At 35.5% G+C, this 18,679-nt stretch overlaps 2 protein-coding genes across 3 annotated transcripts in view; one reads left to right on the forward strand and one right to left on the reverse strand.

Annotated features, from left to right (window-relative positions):
- LOC107670040 (peptidyl-glycine alpha-amidating monooxygenase B-like) overlaps window positions 1-3,737 on the reverse strand; it is a 60,683-nt gene extending 56,946 nt beyond the window's left edge. For both annotated transcript variants that reach the window (XM_016462516.1, XM_016462514.1), the window contains exon 1: window positions 3,662-3,737. The gene's annotated coding sequence lies outside the window, so the exon portion shown is untranslated. The remainder of the gene's footprint in view (window positions 1-3,661) is intronic.
- Window positions 3,738-9,364: 5,627 nt separating this feature from the next.
- The window catches only part of LOC107670050 (CMP-N-acetylneuraminate-poly-alpha-2,8-sialyltransferase-like), a 14,238-nt gene continuing 4,923 nt past the window's right edge, over window positions 9,365-18,679 (forward strand). The window contains exons 1-4 of the mRNA XM_016462530.1: window positions 9,365-9,544; window positions 15,916-16,044; window positions 16,279-16,536; window positions 17,953-18,246. Coding sequence (XP_016318016.1) covers window positions 9,366-9,544; window positions 15,916-16,044; window positions 16,279-16,536; window positions 17,953-18,246 — 860 coding nt within the window. The 5' untranslated portion in view covers window position 9,365. The remainder of the gene's footprint in view (window positions 9,545-15,915; window positions 16,045-16,278; window positions 16,537-17,952; window positions 18,247-18,679) is intronic.

Consider the following 18,679-nt stretch of genomic DNA (forward strand, 5'->3'; position numbering starts at 1 on the left):
CTCCAGTTAGCAAGCGCTTTCGGAGTGAGAGTGAATTCCGCATTGATTGGTCGGACTCATGACTCCCAACAAATCAGATGAGCGGTGGGCGGAGACTGCTTTAGGCCACAGAGTGGAGAGTTCTGACAGGCTGCATCGGAGCCAAATAGCGAGTTTCAAAATGAAGTTATTTTATCGGCGAATCGGTTTTGAAAATGACCGATACCGATAATCATAAAAATGCTTAATATCGGCGCCGATAATCGGCCAGGCCGATAATCGGTCGACCCCTAGTCCAAACAGCTGATAAAAACATCACAATAATCCACAAGTAATCCACACCACTCCAGTCCATCAGTTAACATCTGGAGAAGACAAAAGCTGTGTGTTTGTAAGAAACAAACCCATCATTAAAGTGTTTTTAACTTTACGCCGTTGCTTCTGGCCAAAATACGAGTCCATAATCCACAATAATGTAATAATTAATAACTGCAATAATTTTGGACTGTTTTCGCTTGTAAATTGTGCTTGATCTGTGCGTATTTCTCTGCTAAGTCACTTTTTTTTTCACTTCACAAGAATTTAATTGATGGACTGGAGTGGTGTGGATTATTGTGATGTTTCTATCAGCTGTTTGGACTCTCATTCTGACAGCACGCTTTTCACTGCAGAGCATCCATTTGTGAACAAGTGATGCAATGCAATAATGTCACTATTGTTTTGCTACTACAGCTGCTTCACAGCAGAATTTGGATGTGCATCATTTTTGAAGCTTGCATCATTGATCAAGACAGCAACAGCAGCAGCAGTAAAATGTGTCTAATGCTAATGTCTGATGGGTGATTAAAGGGCAGTTTGCTTTATGGCAGCAACAAATGCATGTACAGCAATCCACTGTAATTACGACAGTGATATATTTATCACAGTGAATTCCAAAGTTCAAATTAACTCCACAAAAACTACATACAGTTGCTTAAAAGGAGTCATTTTGACATTTACGATGTCATGATCCTAGATGACATTTTCTGCCAATTGCTTTTAAAATCTAAGGCAATTTATCTGGGATACTACAGGAATTCTTAAAACCTATTGAGAAATATTCTTTACATGTTACATTTAACAGTACACAAGTTAAACTTTTGAGTTAAAGATACAAAAAGACTACAAGAATAATAGCTACAAGCAGTGACATGTCTTTGTGTGTAAGGTGTTTCAAACAGCTACATATAACGCCTGCTCCCTTTCCCAACCCTGTTCCTGAAGGCAGGGCCATATTAACCATTGGGCTAGGCGGGGCTGAAGCCCCGGGGCCCGAGCAAGGAGGGGGCCCGTGATTGGCTGTGGGGTAAATTGACTGGCGAGCCAATAGCCAAAGCCACCACACCCCTCACTTATTAGCGCTGTTATTTAGTTGAGCTTTTCGGTCCCACTTTATATTAAGTGGCCTTAACTACTACGTACTTACATCAGAAAACAAGTACAATGTACTTATTGTGTTCATATTGTATTGCAAAACACTTTTGCTGCTATTGAGGTGGTAAACGGGTAAGGTTAGGAACAGGTTTGGTGATATGGGTAGGTTTAAGGGTGGGTTAAGGTGTAAGGGATGGGTCAACAGTGTAATTATAAATGTAATTACAGAAATTAATTACAGATGTAATTACATGCAGATATTTTAAAAAACACAAGTACAATGTAAAAACATGTATGTACACAATAAGTGCATTGTACTACATGATTAATTTAAATGTAAGTACATAGTTGTTAAGGCCCCTTAATATAAAGTGGGTCCAGCTTTTCCGTAAATTCCATGCATTACCATTTGAGATTGAAGCGTAAAGTCTGAATTTGGTTTACCAATCAAATGCATTTATTCTATATTTGACATTTGAACAATATGTGCACTAATCTTTTAGGTGATCGCTGCCCAGTAGCCTATGTCTGCATTCACCTCCACTCTTCACTTCGTTCTGGAGTAATCTGGAAATGGTCGCGCAAAGAACAATATTCGATAAGTAAATATGTCCGCAATTCTGAGACAGAGGGGCTCAAAAAAAATGAAAAACTTCAAATACAAACAACAGAAAAAAAACATAAGTTAGTCAGTAAAATCCCCAGCTATCAGGTTATTTTACTAAAGCAAGCTGATGATGGAGTGGAAGTTCAATATTCGATAAGTAAAAATGTCCGCAATTCTGAGACAGAGGGGCTCAAAAAAAATGAAAAACTTCAAATACAAACAACAGAAAAAAAACATAAGTTAGTCAGTAAAATCCCCAGCTATCAGGTTATTTTACTAAAGCAAGCTGATGATGGAGTGGAAGTTGCTGGAACAGTGAACCGGGCACATGGAGCAGAAAAAAAAAACACAGCATCATCATCTACACAGATTTTAGGTTAGTTTGATTATTAACTGGATGTATATTGTTTTTGTGTTTGAACAAACTCTATATATTCATTTAAGGATTGGGAGATAATCTGGTAGAAATCAATCGTTTTGCGCGTTAAGATGTAGGCTAAGCTTATCATTTAAAGGCGTTTTAAGCAGGTTTTAAACTGTTAATGAACATTAAGCTGCGAAGCAGAATTCTTTCTGGGAAATACGTGCATTAAGACGGTTTCAGCCTGATTCGCGCGGCACGCACCTGCTCGTATTGCGACTGACTAAACCGTTCGCTCCTTGTGCTTAAACATTCAAATACACAGTTATGTGTCAAAAATTCTCGTCTTTAGGAGTAACCTCGTAAACACAGTTATTTGTGTCTTAAATGAACGTTAATAGTTAAAGATAAAGCATGTGCTAGTGTTAGGCTATATGAGATCCTGGATTAGCCTATATGATGAGATCTTAAAGGGGTCATAAGATGTTGCTAAAAAGAACAGTATTTTGTGTATTTGGTGTAATGAGCTGTGAAGTCCTGCCTGGAGGCAAACCAACACACATTTCTGAAATCTTCCTACTCAAACACACCTGATTCAACTCATCACCTCATTAGTAAAGACTACAAGACCTGAAACGGTTGTCAAATAAGAGAGACTCAAAATTTGTACTTTAGTTTTTTTCTTTTGGTAATGCGTATTTGATGCTTTCGTTTGCCATAATAATGTAATGTCTTCGAGTTCATTTCAATCAATTTAATTTGGGAAAAAAACAGTATAAGCGAATGTAATCAAATGACGGCTCGTGTTTATAATGAATAAGTGTAATTGTTGTAGTACTTAAAAATAAATACAGCAAACAGTAATCCAAAACACACTATAACACACCAACAATAATAAAAAGCATGAATAATACCAACGTTTTCAACGTAAAAGTGTACGACGTAAAAAAATATTTTTTTACTTTAATTACGTTTATTAAAATAAATGTATTAAAACATCAATAAACATTTCTAAGTTCAACCGAATAAGCAACAGTATCTGAGCCACATAGCCTTCATTCAATAAACCATCTGTTTGAGAATAAAACGCCATAATTGCTGTAATAAACAAGTTTTTGATTGTTAGATATTCATAACAGTCCGAAAGTAAATGGCTAGTCGCTTTGCTAACCGATGACGGCGTGTGAAGTTCAGTCAACGGTTCAAAAACTGAGAAAACACTGACCAAACGACGGGCTTATGTAAGACTGCAAAGAACATACAAGTATGATATGCTCTGCTCAGAGAAATGAGTTATTTACCTTGGCTTTCTGCGCTTGTTTCGTTCATGTTCAGCGTCAGTCAGACCAGTGTAATCGATACGCGTCGCGAGCTCTGAGCGAGACTACCACGTGATAAATCGACAAATAGACGTATTTATTTAATTCATGCCTTAAATGTACGTTAATTAAATAAAATAACAACACTATAAAATAAATCATGAAAAAAATAAATGGTCATATTTAAAAGGTCAGTTTAAAAAGTCACTGAGGAAAATGACAGATCTGTATCACGCATATTTTAATAAATAAGGTATAAGGCTTGTTGCTTTTTGCTACAAATTAGTGCAATGACTCAATCATAACACATAAATGACTCATAAGTCATAACACGTTCTTTTGTCGCTACCTTCTGGCGTGAATATGAAAGATCGCTAAACGAATCAATGAACGAATCTTTTTGTTGAAGGAATTTAAAAGACTCGATTCACTGGAATGAATCAAAGGCTCGTTTGAGAAGCCAAATGCCCTTTTAAAATAAATAAATAAATAAAATACATGATATCAGGGTTGAAAAAAATCAAACGTTTTAGAAGAGAACAAAACATCACAGTGTTTAAACAAATGAGCATTAATAAGTTGTGTCATTATCAGTGTTGGGGGAAACACATTACAAGTAACCTGGGTACATAATCAGATTACTTTTTTCAAGTAACTAGTAAAGTAACGCGTTACTTTTACAAAAAATTACTTTAAAAAAAAAGGAAAGCCCATTTATTTTCTCATGTAGCTAAATGTCAACATTTAGCACTAAAACTTATTCAGTATTCCTCAAAATGATTAAAAGCTGTGAAATGCAAACTCAGAATATGATGCAAATCTGCAATATGTTAAATAGCACAAATTTCCTTTATTTATTTAATCCAGCTTTATTAACCAATGACTTTGCTGCAGACCTTCAATGATCCAGTTCAACCACACTAATAAGCAAAAATGATTTTAGTTAAGCATAACATTTGTGTTTCATTTTTTTAATTGCTGAAGAGTGTTGAGCTTTCTTCTCTGCGTCTTGTTCTTCTTGCAATCCAGAACAGCAGCTCAGCTGAAAGGTTTGTTTGAGCTACGGTCTCTACTGTACAGACGTGAATTTACATTTCCTTCAACCTGAGGCTCATGCATTTCACTTCTGGTGTGAAAGGCCTTTTACATTTGCCAAAAATATAACTTTTTTATATTAAAAACAATCAAGCAAACCCAACTCAGATGAGAAAAACGAACACAAAAGTAACGTAAAGCATTACTTTCCATAAAAAGTAACTAAGTAATGCAATTAGTTACTTTTTTAGGAGTAACGCGATATTGTAATGCATTACTTTTAAAAGTGACTTTCCCCAACAGTGCAGTCAGGGAGAGAGCTTTTTGACAGAGGTCAGCATGTGTACTTTAAATGACAGTAACATCATGGATGCAGTACGTCCAGGTTTCATTCATACGGTACAAATTTATATGATATAAGATCATAATTTTTTAATGGTCATGAAGGTCGTTTCTCATCAGATGTAGTACCTACTTAGTATGCGATTGTGGAATGAGATTGATTTCCAAGTCTAAACACTCCTTCAGATCCCAAAAGCTGAGAGTGATGCGGGGACAGGGGCGTAGCAGGCTGGCACAAACGGCTCGATTAGTTCCGGCTTTGATGAAGGTCCGCCTTCCGAAAAACAAAATGTGTTGTGATTGGTTTGCTGTCCCAGTGCGTTGTGATTGGCGAACAGCTTAGACGGTGTTTCAGTACTGCCACGCCCCTTGCTCCGTCTTTCAACAAAAGCTTTTGGCAAATCCGGCACTTCTCACTCGTGATGTGGAAGCTGTCCTCAGTAAAATGCACAGCACACAATAGCAAATTGGGGTTATAATGCTCAGGAACAGAGTTAAAAAATAAATTGCAACCACTGTTTCCTGACATCATCCGCTTTCGGAAGCCCAAACAAAAACGTTTAGGCACGGACGTGAAAAAAACAGCGTTTCAGGCGGTCGCACACCAGACGAGAAGCGCAGCGTCGCATCGCGTCGCTCCACATCTTTAAAATTAAAATACATTATTTTCTGAGTGTAGGTACACCCACGGCGCCGTTCGGCATCTGTCCGCGGTGCCCAGCTACGTCGTGTTGTACTTGTAAGAATTGTTCTCAGCAGCTCTTCTTCTTGGTTTTCTCTGATGCACTAACTCTGCAGCAGCTCTTCTTCTTGGTTTTCTCTGATGCACTAACTCTGCAGCAGCTCTTCTTCTTCGTCGTCTCGTCTGATGCACTCACTCAACCAAGCGTTCCAACCACAACCTCGCCCCTCCCCGCCCCTCCCCACCCCTCAACCATTCCAATTTCTGTTTTTAATGATATTCCAATGAGCTGCTTTGTGATATCACAAAGGCCGGAAAACAAACGCTGTAGTCCAATCGAGCCGTTCGTTGTAGTTCTTGAAAAGGGATTCTTAAAAAACGAAATATCTCCCTTTGGTGTGGACTTTGAGATTTGTAACTTTCTAGATCTTTTTTTTATGCCCAAACATACACACTACACACTGACTTAAATTAAAAAAGTGAAAAAGCATAATAGGACCCCTTAAGGCAGTGTTTTTTTTTTTTACTGGGACTACTTGCCAATGTTTTAAGGAATTAAACATTAATATATATTTTCATTTTATGTTCAAATTGGTAAATAAAATTTGTTGTATAGGTAAAGGTGTGTTCCAATAGTTTTTAAAGACACTTTTTTTGTCCAACTGTTAAGAATTAGGATAAAAGTTATCGTTTAAGTGTAGTGTAACTGAAATATTGTGCATAAAATATCTTTATTTAATAAAAATAAAGTATAGATGTCCACAGTGGTCTCAAAGTCCCAAGTCCTGCAGTTATTTTTGAATTAGAGTTAGAGTTGGTGTTTTTGAGTCTGATATCACAAAAAATAGGTCTCTGTAAGCTGTCTTGCTTCCTGTAAGCTATCATGGCATGTTCCCAAAATTGCCATTAGGGTCCTCTAAAACACGCCAATTAGTATTCTATATAGAATTTATTATTTGAACATGAATGTACTTTGTACATTATGTACATAATTTGTTTGGCCGTTGAGGGTCACATCACCTGACAGCTGTCCCCCACACTTTTGAAATGGCTGCTACGCCCCTGTGCGGGGATGATATGTTTTTGTGGGCCAAAACCGGAAATGAGTTATCATTTTAGCACTTTCAGTTCCATCGTCCTGAAGTCAGTGGGTTTTTGGTTAAATAAGGTCTGCGGTGAAAGGTCACATGATGAAGTCATGTGAATGTGGTGTAGTTCATTTACAGCCTACTGTACCTACCAAATTTATAAATGTTATAAATGTTGGTGAAGATTATCATCATAAACTTTTGTTGATCCCAGAGCTTATTCTCTGCAATAATCTGAATAATCTGAACAAATCAAATCAGGGTGATTCTAACTTTCAGACCACAAAAATATGCCATCATTGTAGTGTGAAGGCAAATGGTTTTTACTAAATACTTCGATTTTAGCTAATAAAGTTAATTTATAAATAACATCTATTTATAAGTTGTTATAAATGTATCATTATTTTTGAAAATACCTTTACTTTACAACTTTTTTTCCCACAAGTGCCTAAAGCTTTACAATAGGCTACTTTAAGATTTCCAGGTAAATTTCTCCAAGCAGCTTGGAAAGAGTTCATTGTCTGTCTCTGTGTTTTCTGTCACTTCATGCAATCACGGAATCCACGATGGTGAGATCAGATTTCTGCGTGGAGCACATTATATTTCTAAAAGAAATGTCCTGCTTCATCGCAACTGATTCGATTTGAAAGAGTATTAGCATGTATCTGAAAATGATTGGTTCCTGTTCGTGTCACTCACTCACAGTGGAGAGAGAGAGAGAGAGAGAGAGAGAGAGAGAGAGAGAGAGAGAGAGAGAGAGAGATCTTCTTGGTTTTCTCTGATGCACTAACTCTGCAGCAGCTCTTCTTCTTGGTTTTCTCTGATGCACTAACTCTGCAGCAGCTCTTCTTCTTCGTCGTCTCGTCTGATGCACTCACTCAACCAAGCGTTCCAACCACAACCTCGCCCCTCCCCGCCCCTCCCCACCCCTCAACCATTCCAATTTCTGTTTTTAATGATATTCCAATGAGCTGCTTTGTGATATCACAAAGGCCGGAAAACAAACGCTGTAGTCCAATCGAGCCGTTCGTTGTAGTTCTTGAAAAGGGATTCTTAAAAAACGAAATATCTCCCTTTGGTGTGGACTTTGAGATTTGTAACTTTCTAGATCTTTTTTTTATGCCCAAACATACACACTACACACTGACTTAAATTAAAAAAGTGAAAAAGCATAATAGGACCCCTTAAGGCAGTGTTTTTTTTTTTTACTGGGACTACTTGCCAATGTTTTAAGGAATTAAACATTAATATATATTTTCATTTTATGTTCAAATTGGTAAATAAAATTTGTTGTATAGGTAAAGGTGTGTTCCAATAGTTTTTAAAGACACTTTTTTTGTCCAACTGTTAAGAATTAGGATAAAAGTTATCGTTTAAGTGTAGTGTAACTGAAATATTGTGCATAACATATCTTTATTTAATAAAAATAAAGTATAGATGTCCACAGTGGTCTCAAAGTCCCAAGTCCTGCAGTTATTTTTGAATTAGGATTAGAGTTAGTGTTTTTGAGTCTGATTATATCACAAAAAATAGGTCCCTGTAAGCTGTCTTGCTTCCTGTAAGCTATCATGTTCCCAAAATTGCCATTAGGGTGCTCTAAAGCACGGCAATTAGTATTCTATATAGAATTCATTATGTGAACATGAATGTACTTTGTACATTATGTACATAATTTGTTTGGCCGTTGAGGGTCACATCACCTGACAGCTGTCCCCCACACTTTTGAAATGGCTGCTACGCCCCTGTGCGGGGATGATATGTTTTTGTGGGCCAAAACCGGAAATGAGTTATCATTTTAGCACTTTCAGTTCCATCGTCCTGAAGTCAGTGGGTTTTTGGTTAAATAAGGTCTGCGGTGAAAGGTCACATGATGAAGTCATGTGAATGTGGTGTAGTTCATTTACAGCCTACTGTACCTACCAAATTTATAAATGTTGTGTTAATTTGTGAAGATTATCATCATAAACTTTTGTTGATCCCAGAGCTTATTCTCTGCAATAATCTGAAAGCAAATGGCAAATCAAATCAGGGTGATTCTAACTTTCAGACCACAAAAATATGCCATCATTGTAGTGTGAAGGCAAATGGTTTTTACTAAATACTTCGATTTTAGCTAATAAAGTTAATTTATAAATAACATCTATTTATAAGTTGTTATAAATGTATCATTATTTTTGAAAATACCTTTACTTTACAACTTTTTTTCCCACAAGTGCCTAAAGCTTTACAATAGGCTACTTTAAGATTTCCAGGTAAATTTCTCCAAGCAGCTTGGAAAGAGTTCATTGTCTGTCTCTGTGTTTTCTGTCACTTCATGCAATCACGGAATCCACGATGGTGAGATCAGATTTCTGCGTGGAGCACATTATATTTCTAAAAGAAATGTCCTGCTTCATCGCAACTGATTCGATTTGAAAGAGTATTAGCATGTATCTGAAAATGATTGGTTCCTGTTCGTGTCACTCACTCACAGTGGAGAGAGAGAGAGAGAGAGAGAGAGAGAGAGAGAGAGAGAGAGAGAGAGAGAGAGACATGGGTAATGTGCGCTACAGGAGAGCACGCTTTCTTCTCATCTCATCACACCTTCGCAAGATTCATGTGTAAAATGCGGCTTACACGGACACGGTGGACTATCTGCACCATAAGCATCCTGCTGATATTCTACAAGACGACAGATATTGGCAGAAATGAAGCGCATCAGAAAACTGGATCGACAGGGTAAGGGCTGTTCTGCTGTTGCAGCCAAAGAGTGAATTACCGCTCCTCATCTAATCAGCATCGAAAGTCTGATTAAGCTGTAGCCTATACACAAACATTCATTTATGTTCATTTGTTTATTGATTTGTATCATAAACCACCTATTGTAAACTATGGTTCATGAGCCCTGCTGTTGTTCCATCTCAACTAAATTAAGATCGATTCACACTGTCCTTTGTTTGAGTCGAAATGGTCTTTTTATTCTTACACTCCCTTGTGAAAAAGAAGTGCAATTAATTGTAACGAATGCGCACTTGTTGTGTACTTTAAATCTGAAACGTATATGTTATATACTTTTAAGTATATATTTTATATGCTATTATATATTGATAAGTTGTATTTGCAGATACTATTAATGAACTTAAGAGAGTATATTTTCTTTATTATGTTTCTTAACACTTAAACACATAATTTTAAACGTGCAATTTAAAAAGCATTATGTTGTAATAGCATAAATAGTAATAACATGATAAACAAGCTTCAGTAGAAGAGATTTTAAAGTATATTTAAGTTACCATGCTTGTCAGTACATTCATCAGTAACACTTTCATATTTAAATGTAATTATGTACATATAAAGATATGGATAAAAAAAAAGCACTATTAATGTCTAACTAATTGCAATAACGTAATTAAGTGTCAGAAAACATTACATTCAGGTTGCACTTAATTATATTCTTTTAAAATATGTCACTGTTTTTAAAAGTATTTAAAAAAATATATGCTAAAATCTAAAAAGGGCCTATAAACCTACATCCATTTTTCACTTTATTTTTATTTATTTATTTTAATTTTTTTCTTGATACACTTTTCTGTCATTGACGTGTCAAATCCTTGCTTCAAAAGGAGTGTTTTACGTTTGAAATGCAAGGTAAATCTAGATGATTCACTGACACACTTGCAGTTGTTTTGTTCCGGGAACTGAAAAAAATGTGGTCACATACTTGCTCCTAATTTGCTTCACTGTAGAATTGACACACACAACATTGGGCAATTTTAGTTTTTCCCCACAGAGTTGATGAATTTTAGTTCAGTGCCAAAAGAACTTGTGATACAATACACACATGCTGAGTATATATACAGTATAGAGGTGATTTGGTTCTGACATGTGTGTGTGTGTGTGTGTGTGTGTGTTGTTGGGTAAGTGAGAGGACAGCAGACAGCTTCTGCTCATCAGATGTGGTTTCCTTTAGTCTCTTGCAGACTCGTTGCGCATGATTTAAAAACAGAAGTGGAAAAAAACTCACAGTAAATGTCAACTGCATCTGAAGTTGAGTCTTCTCGTAGGTTTCGATTTGATTTCATGTAATATAAATCTTTTGATGCCTTGCAGCGACGGTTTGCTCATTTCCAAAATGCAGATTTGTACAAACTTGCTCCTCAAAGAAAGTTTTTTTGTTCTTAATAACTGAATAACAAGCACTTCTAGTAAATTTCCTTATATAATATTTGTTTTCCAGTACAAATATAAAAAAAATTCAATCAAGATAAAAGCAAAATTACATAAGATTACGTTTCGTTGTCTGAAAAATGTATAAAATGTAAGTTTATCAGAATCAGAATGAGCTTTATTGCCAGGTATGTTTACACATACGAGGAATTTGTTTTAGTGACAGATGAGGATATGCTTACAAAATAAATAAATAAATACAATAATAAAATGAAATAAAAATTCTGCCAATGGGGTAGAGAATAACAAAATTCAATTAAGTTTATTATTGTTATCCCATTGCCTCTCCAGTAAATGTATCATGGTTTAAGAATGTTTAGATATTTGTACTAGAAAACGACAAATATCGAGTAAGAGAATAATTTTTCGCACTGCATTGCTGTAATTGCGTAGTAGATAAAGGAGTGTAAGAGGCGTGAATTTAAACACAAGATGTGTTTATGAACAAAAACAAAACTCAGTGATATTGGCATCCAGAGATTATACCTGTTACGGACTGCTCAGAGACTGAGTGAGGATCCAAATGCAGTGATTATTAGGAAAGTCCAGAATCGAAATCAGACAACAGGCAAGGGAGAACACCGGCAAAGAGTCCAAAAACCAAGATACATATAAACAGGCGAACCGCTCAGAGATGCAATGTAACACTTACAAGACTTCGCAAAGAATGACAAACTAAACCAGACTTATATAGGGTGAGCAGACAGGGTAAATGAGACACAGGTGCAAACAGTGAGTGTTGATTAGTCCGGACAAAGGATTATGGGAAATGAAGTTTTTGATGGAGTGGTAAAGTCTGGGATGGAGTGCCCTCTAGCGAAGCTCACGGGAACTCCAGCTAGAGATCATGACAATACCACAAAATCTTACAAAAACACAGACAAAGCAAAACATGACTGGACAAATAACAACTTAAAACACAATATACTGGATAATGAGAACAAGAAACAGATGACCAGGGTTACCACTGTTAACTGAAACTAAAACCAATAATAAAACATTTTCATTACTTGAAATAAACATTAATTGAAATAAAATATATTAAAAAAAACCGTAAACTTATTTAATTTCAGCTAGTTGCAAGGCAACATTTCAAATTTTCATTTAGGTGAAGTACTAAAATAACTAAAAATAAAAATGCAGATTTAAAATAACAAAAAATAATAAAAATGGCAAAAACACAAAACAAAACTACTAAAACTTGAAATACAAAGTTCTGGCATGAAACTCTAGATGGCGCAGTCCGATAGGTTTAACTCAGTCTGACCTAATGACATCATTATCACATGGCACAGCTGAACATATTGTCCACACACTGATGTAACTGCTCCATAAAAATAATTTATTGCGGCAACGTTTCGACCATCAGGTCTTCGTCAGGTACCTGACGAAGACCTGATGGTCGAAACGTTGCCGCAATAAATTATTTTTATGGAGCAGTTACATCAGTGTGTGGACAATATGTAACTGCTCCATAAAAATAATTTATGGAGCAGTTACATCAGTGTGTGGACAATATGTAACTGCTCCATAAAAATAATTTATGGAGCAGTTACATCAGTGTGTGGACAATATGTAACTGCTCCATAAAAATAATTTATGGAGCAGTTACATCAGTGTGTGGACAATATGTAACTGCTCCATAAAAATAATTTATGGAGCAGTTACATCAGTGTGTGGACAATATGTAACTGCTCCATAAAAATAATTTATGGAGCAGTTACATCAGTGTGTGGACAATATGTAACTGCTCCATAAAAATAATTTATGGAGCAGTTACATCAGTGTGTGGACAATATGTAACTGCTCCATAAAAATAATTTATGGAGCAGTTACATCAGTGTGTGGACAATATGTAACTGCTCCATAAAAATAATTTATGGAGCAGTTACATCAGTGTGTGGACAATATGTAACTGCTCCATAAAAATAATTTATGGAGCAGTTACATCAGTGTGTGGACAATATGTAACTGCTCCATAAAAATAATTTATGGAGCAGTTACATCAGTGTGTGGACAATATGTAACTGCTCCATAAAAATAATTTATGGAGCAGTTACATCAGTGTGTGGACAATATGTAACTGCTCCATAAAAATAATTTATGGAGCAGTTACATCAGTGTGTGGACAATATGTAACTGCTCCATAAAAATAATTTATGGAGCAGTTACATCAGTGTGTGGACAATATGTAACTGCTCCATAAAAATAATTTATGGAGCAGTTACATCAGTGTGTGGACAATATGTAACTGCTCCATAAAAATAATTTATGGAGCAGTTACATCAGTGTGTGGACAATATGTAACTGCTCCATAAAAATAATTTATGGAGCAGTTACATCAGTGTGTGGACAATATGTAACTGCTCCATAAAAATAATTTATGGAGCAGTTACATCAGTGTGTGGACAATATGTAACTGCTCCATAAAAATAATTTATGGAGCAGTTACATCAGTGTGTGGACAATATGTAACTGCTCCATAAAAATAATTTATGGAGCAGTTACATCAGTGTGTGGACAATATGTAACTGCTCCATAAAAATAATTTATGGAGCAGTTACATCAGTGTGTGGACAATATGTAACTGCTCCATAAAAATAATTTATGGAGCAGTTACATCAGTGTGTGGACAATATGTAACTGCTCCATAAAAATAATTTATGGAGCAGTTACATCAGTGTGTGGACAATATGTAACTGCTCCATAAAAATAATTTATGGAGCAGTTACATCAGTGTGTGGACAATATGTAACTGCTCCATAAAAATAATTTATGGAGCAGTTACATCAGTGTGTGGACAATATGTAACTGCTCCATAAAAATAATTTATGGAGCAGTTACATCAGTGTGTGGACAATATGTAACTGCTCCATAAAAATAATTTATGGAGCAGTTACATCAGTGTGTGGACAATATGTAACTGCTCCATAAAAATAATTTATGGAGCAGTTACATCAGTGTGTGGACAATATGTAACTGCTCCATAAAAATAATTTATGGAGCAGTTACATCAGTGTGTGGACAATATGTAACTGCTCCATAAAAATAATTTATGGAGCAGTTACATCAGTGTGTGGACAATATGTAACTGCTCCATAAAAATAATTTATGGAGCAGTTACATCAGTGTGTGGACAATATGTAACTGCTCCATAAAAATAATTTATGGAGCAGTTACATCAGTGTGTGGACAATATGTAACTGCTCCATAAAAATAATTTATGGAGCAGTTACATCAGTGTGTGGACAATATGTAACTGCTCCATAAAAATAATTTATGGAGCAGTTACATCAGTGTGTGGACAATATGTAACTGCTCCATAAAAATAATTTATGGAGCAGTTACATCAGTGTGTGGACAATATGTAACTGCTCCATAAAAATAATTTATGGAGCAGTTACATCAGTGTGTGGACAATATGTAACTGCTCCATAAAAATAATTTATGGAGCAGTTACATCAGTGTGTGGACAATATGTAACTGCTCCATAAAAATAATTTATGGAGCAGTTACATCAGTGTGTGGACAATATGTAACTGCTCCATAAAAATAATTTATGGAGCAGTTACATCAGTGTGTGGACAATATGTAACTGCTCCATAAAAATAATTTATGGAGCAGTTACATCAGTGTGTGGACAATATGTAACTGCTCCATAAAAATAATTTATGGAGCAGTTACATCAGTGTGTGGACAATATGTAACTGCTCCATAAAAATAATTTATGGAGCAGTTACATCAGTGTGTGGACAATATGTAACTGCTCCATAAAAATAATTTATGGAGCAGTTACATCAGTGTGTGGACAATATGTAACTGCTCCATAAAAATAATTTATGGAGCAGTTACATCAGTGTGTGGACAATATGTAACTGCTCCATAAAAATAATTTATGGAGCAGTTACATCAGTGTGTGGACAATATGTAACTGCTCCATAAAAATAATTTATGGAGCAGTTACATCAGTGTGTGGACAATATGTAACTGCTCCATAAAAATAATTTATGGAGCAGTTACATCAGTGTGTGGACAATATGTAACTGCTCCATAAAAATAATTTATGGAGCAGTTACATCAGTGTGTGGACAATATGTAACTGCTCCATAAAAATAATTTATGGAGCAGTTACATCAGTGTGTGGACAATATGTAACTGCTCCATAAAAATAATTTATTGCGGCAACGTTTCGACCATCAGGTCTTCGTCAGGTACCTGACGAAGACCTGATGGTCGAAACGTTGCCGCAATAAATTAGAACTAAAATTAAAACAGAAAATCTAAAAATAAAGATAATACTTTGTTTTAAGGACCAATTCTCACTATTAACATTGCTTACTAGCATGCATATTACTTGCATATTGGCTGTTTATTACTACTTATAAAACACACATTAATGTCTTATTCTGCATGACCATATTTTAGACCCTTAATCCACTCCATACCTAAATGTAGGTAATTAATAAAATCTAACTCAAAATATTAACAATAATCAATGATACTAAAATAACACTGATATAAACAATCAATAACTGAGGAAACCAAGAAAGAAAAGAGGAAAAGAGTAGACAGATACAAAATACAAAAGAGTCCAATACAGAAGACCTGTAACATATGCCAAGGTCTCTGGAAAGAGGTTTGTTTGGGTCATATTTCTGTGAGTCCAGTGGCAACATGTCTTAAACTGGTTGTTTAAGACAAGGCTTTTTTTTTTTTAAATATCTGATACCGTGATGGATACCAGTAATGAACATGGCATGGTTCTTTCTTTTTGTTATCAGTGTATATTAATGAGTTTGACTACACAAACACAATATCAAACCCAATACAAGTATCAGTACAAGTGCGTATAGTTACTATTTCTCACACTGCCATCTGAACAGGAAGTCTGAGCCCAGTTCTACTAGACTGATGGCCAACGGCTCTGGGAAACTTTTCGGCTTTAGTTTAAGTGATCTGAGTGACATGGGAGTGGGATGGAAGATCAATGCCACCCTTGTGACCATCATAAGGTGAGTAACCTGCACTGTATAAAAAGGTTTTGCTTCATGTGCTTCATGAGGTAACATGTACATAAAGCACAGATTTGAGAGGGATGAGTATTAGAGATATTGCTTAATAGACTGTCCTATGACTTGCTCAGAGCATGACATCACAGGGTCATTTTTAGAGTATGTTTTGCAGGCTGGTGTTGTTATGAACTAATGAGTAATCTGTGCCGTTTATTCATTTCAACACGTGGAAAGGAAGGACGTACTTCGCTTCTTGGATGTGGAGAGAGACGTGTCTGTTGTCAAGAGCAGTTTTAAACAAGGCGATACAGTCCACTATGTTCTGGACCGACGCAGGACATTCAATATTTCTCAAACTCTACACAGTTTACTTCCTGAAGTCTCTCCACTAAAGAACAAGACGTTCAAGACATGTGCCATTGTGGGAAACTCAGGCATTCTCCTAAAGAGCAGATGTGGGAAGGAGATAGACAGCCATGGATTTGTTATACGGTAATGTATTTACTTCTTTGCTGTGATCTAATTATTACGGTCTTATGGCAAGGCACAGAGTCTAATAAGGTCTAAATGGTCATTTATCTCTCACTGTATCAGTGTTTTCCTGCTGGTTATCTTGGCTTGAATACTATTTGATCCCATTTTTGGGAAGCTGAACCAGGAACAAAAGCTCTAAGCAATTTAGAAGCTTTTCATGACTTGTACATTCTGTAGTACTGTAATATTTTCAGCCCAAAATGAAAATCATAACCATCATGTCTTTCCAAACCAGTGTTGTTGTAGTTTAATTTAGATATAGTTTTTGTGGTAACACTTTACAGTAAGGTTCCATTAGTTAATGTAATAGCTAGCATGGACTAACAATGAACAATACATTTATTACAGTATTTATTAATCTTTGTTAATTTTAGTTAATGAAAATACAGTCATTCATTGTTAGTTCATGTTAATTCACAGTGCATTGCCTAATCTTAAAAAGCACAACTTTTGATTTTAATAACGCATTAGTAAATGTTGAAATTAACATTAAATAAGATTAATAAATGTTGTAGAAGTATTGTTCATTCTTAGTTCATATTAACTACAGTATAGTTAACTAATGAACCTTATTGTAAAGTGTTACCATTTTTGTTAATATTTTGAATTAGATTTTATTTTTATATTTCCTCTTTTCAAAGTTTTAGCAATTTTGTTATGTTTTTGTCATGTTTTTTAGTTTTAGATATTTTAGTACGTACTAAAATAGTTAAACTAAACGAAAAGGAGCTGTCTAGCTGAAATAAAATTAGTTTAAAATTTTCTAAAATATTTTATTTGATTTCAGTTAATTAATGATAATAACGCCTGTTCCAAACTTGTATGACTTTCTTTCATGAAACTTTAATGTCCATAGTGCTTTCGTAATGGCTACTGAGGCTGTTAAATGCTAACAATAACTCAGAATAAAAACAAAACAAAACAAAAACATCATAATAGTATGTGTGACGTATAACTTGTGCACTATAATTCAAGTCTTTTGTAGCCAAACCATAGCTTTGTGTGACGAACAAGCTTGAATTTTAAGTAGTTATTCACGGATAATCTTTCCTGCAAATCTCATCTGCAAATGCATTAAATTCAAATATGCCGTATGAACACTCTGAATTATGTTGCACATGGTTGAATGGGATTTTTATGATGGTTTTGTGGTGCTCAGTAGCCTCAGTCCACATTATTAAAGAGCAGTGTGCACATTCTTCAAATGTGTTTAAAAAAAAAGTAAGGCATATGGATTTGAAAGGGTGTTAGGCTTATTTTTCAAAGGTTTTATTTTTAGTTTCTTCCTTAAATTGTAATTTGTTTGTTTTAATTTCCACTTATTTTCGAAGGGCCCTGGCTCTGACATTTGCCTGTTCTTTCATTCTGGAGCAGATGTAACCTTGCTCCACTAGAGGAGTTTGCAGATGATGTGGGTTTAAGGTCAGACTTCACCACTATGAACCCCTCTGTGATCCCGCGGGTGTTTGGGGGTCTGCGGGACGAAAGACAGCGGGAGAGTTTCATCCTGCGTCTACAGCAGCTAAACAACAGCGTGCTCTGGATTCCTGCCTTCATGGTGAAGGGTGGAGAGAGGCATGTGGAAATTGTGAACGAGCTCATTCTTAAACACAAACTGAAAGTGCGCACAGCATATCCTTCACTCCGCCTTATCCATGCTGTACGAGGGTGAGTTATAAAATTAAAAATTCCAGTATTCAATTTTAATTGAAGTAGAAAAAAAGAGTGCCAAACACTTTTCAGAGTAATTACTAAATTTTAGCTCTTTAATTGAAGTAACGTACTAACATGAAAAACAAAGCTAAACATCCTTTAGATTAGATTAGATTAAACTTTATTGTCACTGTGCAGAGTACAAGTACAGAGCCAATGAAATGCAGTTAGCATCTAACCAGAAGTGCAAATAAAAAAGTATATAAATAAATATAAAATATGTGTATATACATTAAGCTTTATGACATATAGTGGTACATGGTATCAGGTAGAAGGGCAGAGACCAGCTCAATGCAAATGACTGTAAATGATGTGATTAATGAATAATATCAAGAGACCAGCTCAATGCAAATGACTGTAAATGATGTGATTAATGAATAATATCAAT

This window comes from Sinocyclocheilus anshuiensis, unplaced genomic scaffold (assembly GCF_001515605.1).
Source record: "Sinocyclocheilus anshuiensis isolate Anshui unplaced genomic scaffold, SAMN03320099.WGS_v1.1 scaffold664, whole genome shotgun sequence".
Lineage (NCBI taxonomy): Eukaryota > Metazoa > Chordata > Actinopteri > Cypriniformes > Cyprinidae > Sinocyclocheilus > Sinocyclocheilus anshuiensis.